Below are 13,930 nucleotides of genomic sequence, written 5' to 3'. Positions count from 1 at the left end.
TTTAGTTTTATGAACTGGGAGAGCAGTCTGTACCCACGGCTGCCACTCAGCAGCGCCCCCTGTTGCTCACCCTCGGTATCTGACGGCAGGATACTCTTTCAGGGTGGCGCAGAGCGTCGCCAGCTGCTCGGCCAGCCTCTCCATCACCGGGTTCTTCAGCTGGGTCTTGTGGGGGCTGTAGAAACTGTGGAAGGCATCTGGATTGTCCAAAGAGTACACCTGCAAACGGACAAGAAAATCTTAACCTTTTTGTGATTTTTTTTTTTTCTGTTTGCTTCCACTTATGGCGAATAGACTTTTACTGCATCTGCATTCGTGTTTCATGTGAACCGACTGAAGAGCTTCTGTCAGGACTAGATTCCATGATGATTATTGATTCTCTGTGCTATCTCCACTCTCATTTTTATGTCTCCCTCACCTCTCCTTCAATGATTTCTCGCCTTTATTATTCTTCTCATGCCCTCATCCCTGTTCTCTCCTCTCTTTTGTGCCTTTTCCTCATTTCGTCTCCTTCCCTATCCTCTCCTCTTTCATTTCCTCGTCTCCTAATGTTTCCCCTCCTGCATCCCCACCACTCCCTCCTCCCACCCCATCTGTCCACGGTCACATGACCACTGCAGAAGGGTCCCTCTGTTAGCCCGGCTGCCATTGGCCGCCGCTCGCTGTGTGGTTCCCGGCTCGTCCAATGGGGCGAGCGCATCAGCCCGTGGTGGGCGGGGCTATGAGGCAGCATTTTGCCCGGAGCAGAAAACCACCGACTCTGAATTAATCATAGTAGACAGGAGGAGAGCAAAGCATTGTGGGCCGAGCAGCATCTTTAGATAGCGAGGGACTAAAAGGATGGACAGATACGGGAGATAGCGGGGTGAAGGAGGTCGTGTAGGGAGGGTTGTTGGGGAAAAAAAAAATGGCTGGAGGAGGCAAAAAATAAAGAGGAATGACCAAAAAAAAAAAAAGATGGATGCAGAGCAGCGAGCATGAGCGACGTGCAAAAGCAGAGATGGAGGATGGAGGCCGGATTTTGGAAATTGAACAAGGAAGCAGGTGGGAGGGAGGGATGTTTATGTGACAAATGTGAGCCTTTCTGGAACAGTCTGGCTGTAAACAGGCCGACCGGTGAGTCAGCAGCATTGTGCCGAGCCTCCACCTGAGAGTGCATTCGTTGTTCTTCTCTCTGCTCCATTGCTGCCTCTTTTTTTTTTTTTTTTGTCCTCCAACAGCCAATAATCTCGCTGTTTCTATTCCTGTCGGTGTCCTTCGCGGCGTCTCCCTCCTCCCACCTGTCTTAATCGATCTCCAGCTGCTCGTACTCGGGCTTTTTTTGTTTTGATTTTATCTCTGCATCTTTATCTCCCCCCTTCCTGGATTTTACTCACAACCACTAACAGACAACAAAAGTGAAGCAGGCTTCTTTCACTGGCTGCTTTATGCAACATTTGACTTTCATGCACAACGCTGTCGACTTCATTTTTACACATTTTGGGCGTAATAGTTCTTTTTATTGTCGCATTATCATGTTACCTTAATATATACCTTTACTGATCTGTTCCAGCCGTATTTTTTACCTTACTTATTTTATTCCAGCATTTTTATATCTTATTGCTTTGGACTTTTAGGCACTGCATTTCTTAGGTTATGTCTTTTGTTTTTTCTGAGCAATGCTTGGCACAAGAATGTCCTGTGGGATTAATAAAGTCGTATCTTATCTATGCCTTAAGGCAGGAAAGACAGCTGAAACATCGGACATTTATATCTAAATAATATCAGTTTCCTTTGCAGTATTACTTTTCTCATTAGTTTTTGCAGTATCAGTTGTAATATCATGTGTAGTCTTTAATTTTCCTGCACAATATGTCAATGCAGTGTGCAATATTTCATTTTTCATGTGTGATGTTACATGTACTTCATCCGAATTATCGTCAGTTTTATTCATTACATTTCTTCACTTATTTGTATTTCCAGTAATGTATCATATCTTACTGCTTTTCTTTTTAGGCACTGCTTTTCTCGAATAATTTAGTTATACAGTCGTGACTTGATAATCCGACCCTTAACAATCCAAAAACGAACGGAACCCATTAAAAACAGCGTTGGATTCTGACTCCGACATCACGTTTTATGTCACCAATCAGGATAACGGCGTATTATCTGACTGAACAATCAGATTGGCTACGTTCAGACTGCAGGACTTGATGCTCAATTCAGATTTTTTTGTGAAATCCGTTTTCTTTGCGAGTTTGTTCACATCTCCTATTAAATGCGACTTGTATGTGATCTGCTGTGTGAACTTCATACGACCCAAAAGTGTCCCGCATGCGCAGAAGAGGACACGACGACGTCACACGGAGTGAGCGCTCAGTGTTGACAGAAGTAAACACGGATGGCAACGGTGGAGCGCATCTTGCGATTTTAAAGTGTTTTTTTTAAGGTAGTTGTCCAACTGGAGCCAGCACATTTACAATGTCATCGACGTGGTTGTGGTGGTATTCTATCCCCCCCTCCGCCGCCACTGATGGTGGAAACAGAAGTGTAACCGTTAACTAAACATCAGCAGCCAAATACTGCCTGTGCGTTTCGGCCACTTCCACCCCGTCGGAGCGCTCCCATGAGGTGGAGGTGGCCGTTCAAGCATCAAGCCCGCCTTGTATCTCCGCCTCCGTCTTGACAATCCGACAGCCTTGCTATCCGACATAACAGAAGGTTTTACATTTAGTGTCAGATTATCGAGTCACGACTGTATATTTCGTTTTCTGAGCAATATCGGGCAAAAGAATTTCCCTTTTGGGATCTTTTCTTATCCTAAAAGAGGCAAATAGCAGCAATAAAAAGAAAACAGTTCAGATGTACAACATGTCATGTAGGTTCATGTAGACATGCTGTTTTTTTTTTAAGCCATTTTTGCGTCTGCTTCTTTGTCAAATCGCAGTTTACTGGGTTTATTCCTCCAGCGAGGAACTGATGGATGTAGTCACACCCCGAGTCTGCTGTTTGCATCAATACTCCATCACAGCAATGTACAACCAGCAAATGAGAAGTTTCACAGACTGAGTCGCATCGATCAGGTTTTCTATCCGCTCCACAGAGAGCCGTCATTGTTTGGTACCAGGCGGCCGGATGCTCACCTGAGACTCGTAGGGCAAGAAGGCGATGTTGATCTCCGTCAGAGTCTTTATGGTTTTGGAAGCGCGGCTCTTCACCAGCTCGTTGAAGAGAGGATCAGGGCAGGCTGGAGGGGACACAAACAAGGAACAGCAGTTTTTACAACGGTGAAATGAAGAAATATGCCGTCATAGTGAAAGCTGCGCATTGTTAAACACTGACAGCTTTTAATTTAAATTATCAAGGGCGTTCCACAGGGGTCGGTTCTAGGATTTTTATGCAGATGATAGTGATATACACCTCAGCATCTGCACCAGAACCAACTACATCCCAACTGCGAACTGCTTTTAACATCGTCCAGTCACATTTCTTTGACTTAAAACTCAAGCAAAACCAAATTCAATTAGATTCAGTTTATCACTGCCCTTTAAGGTTTATCATCAGTTTTAAGTCTTTTCCACACCATTGTTTGTTGCACTCTTGTGTTGAATGGTCAGATTTGTCCACACAAAGGAAAAAACACTGGCATATTTTAATTTTATGAATGTATTTCAGGCCTGCTTCCTAGTTATTTACAGGTTTTTACTTGCACAAAAGCTCCTAGTGGTTACAGTCTGCGGTCCCAGGATCTGTTACTACTGTCTGTTCCTAAGGTTAGAACCGAACGGAGAAAGAAAGCTTTTAAATCCGCTGCTCCCTCTACCTGGAACACTTTGCAAAAAAACCTGAAACCTCAAAAGCTGGTCTCTTTAAACACGTTTAAAGTGTTCCTAAATGATTCGGAGGCAAAATCATCAGTCTTCAGATGCTTTGACAGATGATTATTTGGCTAGTTATGTTTCTGATCTGTGCTGACATGTTGATTTCTTATCTTCAATATGTAATCTCACCGTGTGTTATGAGTATGATGTCTGTGTGGATGCTGTTGTGACCTTGTCTGTCTGTCAATTGTGGTGCTGCCTGTTGGCCAGGACACTCTTGTAAAAGAGATTTTTAATCTCAATGAGCCTTTTCCTGGTTAAATAAAGGTTAAATTTTAAAAAAAAATCACTGGTTGTAATAAGAAACAGCAGCTTCAAAACCTCCTGTGAACTGAAAACTGCACTATAATACATTTCTAATCAGAGATATTTAAAGTAAAGGGTAGCTGCTCCGTATGTTTTATTGAATGTACCTCCTCTATCAAAGTAAAAACAGTGTATAGCAGCTAAAGTTTGTTGCTTCCGGCTTTTTAGGAGTCTTTCCTCTGAGTATATTAAATATCTGCAGCATCAAATCAGCGGGATCCATATGAGCGTCTCCAAATAGAGAAAGTTGCACACGTTGACAAGTGTTGAAGTAACTTCATTAATTGCTTATAAGTATAAATTATCCCTGACATAGAAACCTGATCAATCAGGATCTAACAGTAAGCCACACTGTGTGACTTCAGACAGGTGGATTTAGGTTAAGAATTTAGTTAATTAGTGCATTATTTTACATTTTACATCACTTGAAGTACTGTCGAAACTCATCCAAACTGGTGTTACAGTTTACTATTGATTATCTAAAAGTAAAAAACTTGAGTTTAAAGACAAAAATAAAGAGCTGGAGGAGGAGATTCTGGGATCTGGAAACATTTCAGATGCTCAACAAACATCAGTGAGTTAAAACATAAAAAGGCAAAAAACCAAACCTGTCAATCATAGCAAACAATTTAGTTGTAATGTAAACCAAAAAACAGAGAAAAAATGTACAAGCTATATGAACATAAAGGTGCATTACAAGGACAGAAACAAGTATTTGTGGATACTCACAGTCAGTGAAGAAAACATGGGCTGCCTTGTATTTGGCTGAATGAGGGTCTTTGAAGTCTCCGATGAGGGTGTGGACAGACTGGAGAAGGACAGAGACAATCAGGGAGTCAGTATAGGTGTGTATGAGTACAGAAAACTCAATTAAGCTTTATTGTCATGATGCTTTCTTGATGATTTTTTAAACAGATCTGGGCTGAATGTGTCCTTAAAGGTTAAGTGACACCACAAAAGTGATCAAACAACGACACAAAAGCAGCAAAATGTGGTGCAAAAAACCCCCACTGAGCTCTTCTGAGCTGCTTCAAAATGTGACTTTGAAGGCTTCAGTAAACCAGAGAAAACTTCAGAAATCATGCAACTCTTCAATGAATTGAATGGTTTTATTGAATAACTAAATGGGAGACAGTGCATGGACTATAAATAATTAAAAAGCGAGCATTTGGAGCACTTAAATCATTGTAACCTGGTTATTTTATACTAACGTGTGCATCTGCCCAAATTTATATTATTACTGAAAACAGAACTCTATCAACTGGTGATTCCAGCACAAGACCTGTTAAAGAATATAACACTGATAAGTTAACCTGCTGCTTTTAGATGACCAGACGTGTTTGTTGTTGAGCTGTGCTACACAAACTGCTGTTTGCAAAGTTTTAAGTGAACTTTTTTGCCATCTGTTTGAACCAAATCCGGCCATAACAACAAACTTTTCCTACATGAAGTCGGTGAGTTTGGAGATCCAGAAGTCTCTCATTAAGGTGGACGAGTTCAAAGTTGTTAAAAAATCTGACTTTTTAAAACCAAATCCTGGATTTCACAGTTGTTTCGCTCACTACCACAACGTATAATGGATTGTTCTGAAAAAGCTACAGATTTAGCGCTTTTCTCCTAGTAAAGATGACACATGTGACTGTCTGACCAATGAGAATCTGCCTTGATGAGATCATAAAAACCTGGAGATTAAAGCCATAATGACTCACTTTGTCTATTTATTTGATCTTGTTTCCAACAGTTCTGACATTAACAATAAATGATATGTAAATCAGCTTTTTCTTTCATTATTCTACATCGTGCATTAATGTGTAAACAAGCGTGACCTTAGAAGTGACATTATAAACTGTGTGCTACCAACAAAGGAATCTTAATGTGAAAAACGCAGGGCGGTAAAGAGAGGCATCATGGAAACTAAACAGCGTCTATTTGTGATCTGCCTCCGCTGAGTCAACAGCTGTGTGTTTGAACTTACAGCAGCGTCTTTGTTTGCGCTGCTAAAAATACAAACGTGCTGCCACAGACACACCTTTATAACAATATACACTAAGAGAGGAGGAGGAGGGAGAGTGGAGCTGCTGACCTTCTCTGTGGGTGTAATCAGGTAGATGGCCTCCAGGCTGGGGAGAGGCTCTCGTCGCTTGTTGATGTCCTCCACAACTGGAGGAGCAGAAAGAGGTCAACACATGACCAGATGCAGGAATAAACACAAACTAACGGGCAAACAAGGCCTCAGAGTACAAAGAAATACAAGCATCCACACAAAGGTGCAAAGAACATACTGTGCATGCTGTTTGTAATTCATATATATTCATCTTAAAGTTGTGCTAATGTTTAAATTACTATTATTAATATTATTCCATCTCAAATCATCAGGGCCCTTCTGATCAATCATCTCTGATGTTTCTATCACAAACTATGGACATTTAAAATAATTTCATACTGAAATATATAACGCTTTCTAAAATATATGATAATAATAAAAGAATTGCCCAACAAATTTTCACACATTAAAATTTGAGGCTGTTTGAACGACAATATCTCAGGAACTATAAAAGATAAAAGCCTGAAATGTTATTTCTCATCATGTCATTGATTCAGAATCTGTCATATTGTACAGGTAGATCAGATACTTTCTGATTATGGGTAGGATGAAGTATGAAAAAAAAATGAAAGCCATCATGAAAAGTCCCATCTTTAAGCCCACATTGATTAAAAAATAAAATAAAATAAAATACAAAGGATGATTCAGAATTCAACTGGTGATGTTTTCTGAACCACATGTAGCTGAATGTGACAATAATACAACACAAAACATATAAAATACCTTTTAATGTGAAATGTTTGGTCACAAAAATGAAAAAAAAAACAACACTTTTTAGAACTGAGTCTAAAAGTGATAATATAAGTAAATATATTTATTTAATACTTATTGGTAGCAATGCTTAAAATCAAACTATTATTAATCAGTTACTATAAATACACATGCACTCTCACTGTAACTTTTGTCCCATTAATGACTAGGTTTGTTCCCAATTAAACACAAAGCAAGAAAATCCATTTTGATTAAACTGTTTCAAACTGAGTCTAAAAGATATGATTTCAAAAAATTCATATGAATGAAATGAAAAATACTTTATTTATCCCAGAAGGGAAATTCAATTCAATAATATAGTTCCTTAGATGTTGTTGCTCAAACAGAGCTTCAAATTTCAATGTGTGAAAAAAAACGTAGCTTGATGGGCAATTTAAAAAATAAAAAGGTCTCATAATATTCAAGATATTGAGCTAAATATTCAGAAATATCTTGAGAAATATCAATATTTTATGCGATAAAATCTTCAGCCAAGTCGGACATGGTCGAGCAGAAATTGCTGTTATCGTGTGTAGTAGAAATAACTGAACAAATGATGTTTGGATGCTTTGGCAATCTTGAATCAAGCATGTCAGTGAAACCCCTTCAAACTGAGCTGAGCTGAAGTGTAATCGGTAGGTGTGGTGTTCTCTTACTGGTGATGCCCTCCGTCATGATGTCCGTCATCTTGCAGCAGGACGACAACATCCTCATGCTCAGCTGGTCCACAATCAGCGCCTGGCAACAGCAGATGAGACGGTAACTACGCAAACAGGCTTTATTACTGCATCACATGTTGCTGACGGTAAAACCGACTCGCTTGAAGCTCTTAAAGAAGCCGTCTGTCCCCCCGCGTTCATTAATGACTCAGTCACCTCCGTCACATCCAGAGGCGTAGTTACAACTCACTTGAATCTACAACAATCATCTTACAACAATTTCCCTGAGGTTTGCACCAAAGGGATCAATAAAGTTCTCTTCTATTCTATCTTTTTCCATCACTCTTATCAAAAATTTAGTTTCTACCGTTTGTTATATGTTTTTGATTTTTTATTTTTGGGACCTTTTTGGTTTTTTGAAACCCATAATTTTAACAAAGCGTTCCAGAGCTTTACGGGAAAGACGTGCAGCTTTCAAATCATTGTTCAGGTTGGATTCCAAAGCTTTTAAAAATATTTGACAAATAGATTATTTGGCAGCAAATTCCAGCTCAAACACTCTTAGAGGAATGAGCAGCATTTGAATCGGACCGATGCTGTTAGTTTATTGTCCAACTGTATATCATTACTCACTATTTTTTAGTCCAATGAATATACATCACTGGATATTTTATTCAGTACATCTGTGAAAATCGAATGCGTCCAACACTCTGTCATAAAGTCCACATCAGCATTCTGAATTTTATATCCACTCTGTTAACATACATGAACACAGCAAAACATCCGGAGCAGATGTAAATATAATGCAGTCCAGTCAGTACGAAACATAGTGAAGAACAGTTCCACCTTTTTACACAAAACAAAAAAACCGAGAAGCTTTATTAAAGTAGAATGTATGGCAGAGCTGTTAAATGGGATTACATTAAGGATACACCTAATAAAACAACATAAAAAATATGGGTTAGTATTTAAAAAGTCTAAGAAAGAAAAAGGAACAGATTGATATTTTTGCTGACAACATTATACATACAATTAATCGAATGTTTTTGACAGTAAGTTTTAGTATTTTGCTTGTCTAATCATTTAATCTCCAGATTTCAGAGAGAAGTTAAGTGAGTCTACATTTTGTGGTCTGTTTTTCAAATACCAGGCAGGTAGAAAACTGTCATTCCTATTCAACGTAACTAATGTTTAGCTAATTTTCTGACAATGACAAATCTATATTAATGTAACATTAGAGCCCAACCGATGCTGGATTTTTGTAGCTAATGCCGATAATAATTATTGGGCAGTAAAAGTTTTGGATATCGATATGTTGGCTGATATTCTTAGTAAGTGTAGAGTTGTGCTAAAAGGGTAAAACGATTGGACTGTTGTTTTAGAGTGTTTTCCTGTAAACCACTCACCTTCCATTCTGACTTCTTCTTCACCTTTTTGATTACATCGTTCATAATCTCTGTAAAAAGAAGAAAAAGAAAAGCGTGGTTAGAAATCTGTTCATGATGATCTGATGAGCACAAATCTTTTCATGCACTTTGTAAAACACACACACACATAAAGGTTTTTTATCTCCTTAATCATCTCAACCCCTCAGAAAATGCATCATCTATGCAGAACCAAATGCATAAACTCCAAGAAACACAAGGATTGCTTGGTTGTTCTTCCATCTCTGAACCCTGCAAGCTTCGATGCTTCCACTGTGACGGGCTGATTTCATGAGCGTGCATCACATATGGCTCTGACGTTCACTATAATGTGCTCCATTTATCTCAGCATCCTGCTCGGCCACACAAACACGAGGCTCAGTGGGACGCTGTGTCCAAAAATAGAGGTTTATTTTTTCCTCTCTACATTAAATTTGCTCTATATCATCAAGACACTGAACCCCAAATGGCTCCCAATGGCAGAGTAGCACCTTGCATGGCAGCTCTGTCGCCATTGGTGTATGAATGTGTGTGTGAATGGGTGAATGAGAAACATTGTAAAGTGCATTGAGTGCCGCAAAGGTAGAAAAGCGCTATATAAGTGCAGACCATTTACCATTACACTACGAGTCATAATTACGTTTTTATTGTGACGTATATGGAGCAGCAAAGACCAAAAATGGTAATTTAATTTAAACTAAAAAACTATTACATAGGGAAAAAAAAGGAAAATCCAGATTGTATATTTACTAACACATAATCCCAAGTATGTTGTGAGTTTGGCTTCAGTTCACATGGGGAAAAAGAGCAACATTAATTCTACTAGGGAATAAAAAATTACATTAAAATACAGACACGAATCCTTTAAAAACTTCAACTTTGAGCAGCCAACCGATGGCAGCTATTAATATGTTTTCCTGTAAATACAAAACTCATTGATTTCTACCAAAATTACAGCAATGTGTAATACAATTAAGGCAAAACATATCAATTTGGGTTGTTAGTTCATCTGATTTCAATTCAGTGCAACTAAAAGACCTGAATCTGATCTGTTTTGCTGCACTAGTACAGATATTAATTTCCCATGATGCAATTTCAACACTGGGGGACAACATGCAAAAGACACATATGGCCTGCAACGAGGTGACTGACCGCAGATACGCTGGCAGAATAAATCCTCATCACGAGGAGCATCGAAAAACGCAGGGAAGAGATCGTACTCAAAGATCCACTATATAAATAATCCCATCCGCTGTGAGGTTATGACACGGCGGCCATGTTTACGACACTGATATTGGCCCGATCAGTGTCTCCAACCATCTGCCAGTCGTATTAGTTTAAATCCATTTAGGGTGAATTACTGTTTAACAACATGCTGGATCGCTGTGAATGTAAACCGCTAAGCCCTTCGGCCCCGACTAAAACCTGGGGCCACACAGACGCTGACGGATTACGACAGATTAAAAAGAGCTCGCACAAAAAAAAAGATGCCAGAACGCACATCGAATAAAGATCTGGGATTGCGTCAATCAACATGTGGTTGCTGCATCCGAAACGGTGAATTTGTGCAGGTGATGAAGACGACAGTAAACTACAAACAGCAACATAAGGTGGATCAAATCTATGTCGTGCCTTTAAAAGCAGCTGATGTAGTATAACAGGGACTCCAGAAGCACAGAGAGACTCCAGCCTGAACCTCCTATGAGTCAGACGAACTGTATCTGACCTCCTGTGGGACACATGATCTTGGAATAGTAGGAATATTATTCTCGCTAAATGACAGAGAGATTCCCCGACTCAGCTTCAGCCTATTTCCAGCGTCTTCCTTTGTCCTGTTCTTTCAGCCGCTGTGTCAGCAAAGCAGCAGAGTCGATACAGACCCGAAAACTAAAACAGTGGATCTGATTTGATCGCTGCAGAGCTGCTGACAAAACTAAATGCCCAAAGTAACATTTAGAAAATTAAAGCAGGCTCACTTTCATTGCTAAAACTTGTGTTTCATCCGGCAGTGAGGCTCGAGGTTACAGGATGAGACGGTTCCACAAACAAAGCAGCCGTGAGGATATCCGCGACTCGTTCTCCCTTTTCCTCTGCAGCAGCTCATGTGTTTCCTTTTGTTCTGCGCTTTTCTGATAAACTTTCTCAAATAAAAGCAGCTCACGAGGCACAGTGTAAACTAGTATTTTTAGAAGGATTTCCTCGTCTTTCAAGACGTCACACCTCTTTTCTCCTAAGCATCTCACAGGTTTGATTGAAAATAAAACCATAACGTTAAAAAAAAATGTTTAAAGGGCTACTTCAACATGTGCTGCCATGATTATGAAATTTTAGTGGAAGATTAATTGTCATACAAATAATTGAATTCTCTTTTTCATTCACCATTTTCACTCTGAAGCACGGTGGTGGCAGCATCATAATGGGGGTACGTCTGCAGCAGGCCCTGGAAGGTTTGTTCTTAGATGAAAGCAGCTTAAAAGCATAAAACTTAGTATAAAGTAGTATTTTCAGAAGGATTTTCTTTTGTTTAAAGATGTCACGTCTCTTTTCTCCAAATGTCTTTTATACACTGTGCTTACTGAAAATAAAACCATAACCTAAATGTGTAAAGAGCTGCTTTGACATCACCCCTCCACTTTGCCACAGTCATTAAATGTTAGTGTATGATTAATTGACATTCAAGTGACTGCATTTTAATGATCTTTTTCATTCACTATTTTCACTGTGAAGCATGGCGGTGGCAGCATCATGATGTGGGGATGTTTCTCAGCAGCAGGCCCTGGAAGGCTGTTGAGGGTCAAATGAATGCAGTAAAGTATTGAGGAAGACGTGATGCAGTTTGCAGGATAACTGTGATTTGGGAGAAGATTTGCTTTCCAGCAAGACAATGACTCGAAGAATACAGTCAAAGCTACACAGAAATGGTTTAAAGACAACAAGGTGGATGTTCTGGAGCGGCCGAGTCAGAGCCCAGAATTTGTTTCTGGACTTGAAAAGGGTTGTTTGCTGGTGATCCCCTGTGTAACCTGACAGTTTTGCAAAGAAGAATGCTGCACGGTCCAGATGTGTCAGATAATTAAAATCACAAAGGCTCGATGCTTTAATTAAGACCAAAGGTGCAACTACGAAACACAAGGGGGTGACTACTTACACAATCATCTATTTCTGTTTTATATTTTCAGTTACGTAACATTATTTTGTAGAAATCTGTTTCCCTTTGATATGAAAGACCGATCTTTTTAGTAGATGCTTGTCAAAATTGCCAAATTATGGGCGCCATTATAGCTCACCTGGTTGAGCTGGTGTCCCATGTGCAGGGCTACAGTCCCAATGTGGAGGTCATGAGTTCAAATCCCGCTCATGACCCTTTCCTACATGTCTTCTCCCCTACTTTCCTGTCTCTCTCTCACTACACTATCCAACAAAGGCCAAAAAAATAACTTTAAAAAAAAATTTGCCAAATTATATTGAATATGATCCAATGTTTAAACGTAATAAAAGGGTAAAACTTCCACAGTGCATGAAGACTTTTTAAGAACATCCCCTCAGTACTTTAGAGCTGCAGGTAATTGGAGCAACAGGCCAGATAATCCCAGTGTACATGACCTTTACGGTTCCATTTAGCAACTAAATAAGAAGACATTGTTCTCAGGAGTTGGCTGAAGGTGCAGTGAATGAACTCACATTCATCTTTTTGACACCAACATGCTCCAAACGAATGATAATCACACACGGTCACGGTGCACCCACACAGGTATTCTCACCTAATTTACCTGATTACATCGTTATTTATGGTGCAGTCTGTTAATTCAGCAGTGTTTCCTTATGTAGTTCTCCTTGCACTCTGCTGCTCGTGCTATTTTGCTGCGTAGTTATGAGTGGGAGCAGATTTGGGACACATGCTTTGTTTTTGCATCTGTTTGCACAACTAACGGCTTTATTATTCATTGATGAGCTCCACTCAACAACTTAAATTGTTTGCTTTTTGCTTAAATAGTGTGGCTCTATTTATAATCTACTCACTTCTTGGAGTGAGTAATGCCAAACCAATGGTGTCGGGTAAATGAGATATTAAAAAAGTATTATGCAATATATTCCAAAGCTATTCCCCAACTCCTCTATTTCAAGTCCTGTGTGATGACCTTCATTAAATCATGTGGAAAAACGAGATAATAAAAGAGTGGAGTAGCCACTACGCGCTCTGATAAGCGATGGCTGAGAATGAAAATCACGTCAGGAGGACGCAGCGCTGTGGACTTTTCCTTTCTGACCTCCTGATTGAGGCGCAACAAAGCCGGAGTGCAGCAGTCGGACAGAAGGGAAGGGACCTGAACAAACACTGTGCAACAGCTGTGTCAACTAAACAGGCACAGTAGCACACACAGCACACAAACACACACTCCTGAGAAGCTTCAAACGCTGAAGTTTAACAGGATACACCTTCCTCATGACGCAGTAGGCCTTGAACACACGTCTTACTATAAAAGGGTATAATTATGTAAATTTAAGTTATATAAATTTTTAAAAAAGAACATAAAGTTGAGGCATATGTCAACACATTTACTGACACTGATCAGCAAAGTGATTGACTGATTATTGTGTTTCATTGCAGTATTGTGCTGAACAACCTGAGGTCCTTTCATTCACGAGGATGTTAATTTGACATGTGCCACCCACAGAAGCATTGCTGCAGACTAAGTACATCCTCCTTGGAAATGGTGATACCAAACAGCAGGAAAAATGCATAAAAACTGCTATATAATGGCTTGAGGAACACGACCAAGAGCTTCCCAATTCGATCGACCAGCAAACCTCATCCACAAAGGATCC

The 13,930-nt window shown here is 39.7% G+C and overlaps 1 protein-coding gene across 2 annotated transcripts in view; it reads right to left on the bottom strand.

Annotated features, from left to right (window-relative positions):
- stxbp1a (syntaxin binding protein 1a) overlaps positions 1–13,930 on the bottom strand; it is a 38,992-nt gene that overhangs the window by 15,041 nt on the left and 10,021 nt on the right. For both annotated transcript variants that reach the window (XM_008291772.1, XM_008291771.1), the window contains exons 2-7: positions 9,086–9,135; positions 7,677–7,758; positions 6,250–6,326; positions 4,896–4,974; positions 3,123–3,226; positions 71–219 (exon numbers count right to left, since the gene is read on the bottom strand). In XM_008291772.1, the coding sequence (XP_008289994.1) occupies positions 71–219; positions 3,123–3,226; positions 4,896–4,974; positions 6,250–6,326; positions 7,677–7,758; positions 9,086–9,135 (541 nt within the window). The remainder of the gene's footprint in view (positions 1–70; positions 220–3,122; positions 3,227–4,895; positions 4,975–6,249; positions 6,327–7,676; positions 7,759–9,085; positions 9,136–13,930) is intronic.

The sequence above is a fragment of the Stegastes partitus genome, unplaced genomic scaffold (genome assembly GCF_000690725.1).
Source record: "Stegastes partitus isolate 25-593 unplaced genomic scaffold, Stegastes_partitus-1.0.2 Scaffold761, whole genome shotgun sequence".
Taxonomy (NCBI): Eukaryota; Metazoa; Chordata; class Actinopteri; family Pomacentridae; genus Stegastes; species Stegastes partitus.
Note: the sequence above shows the minus strand (reverse complement) of the source record. Positions and strands in the feature narration are given on the sequence as shown.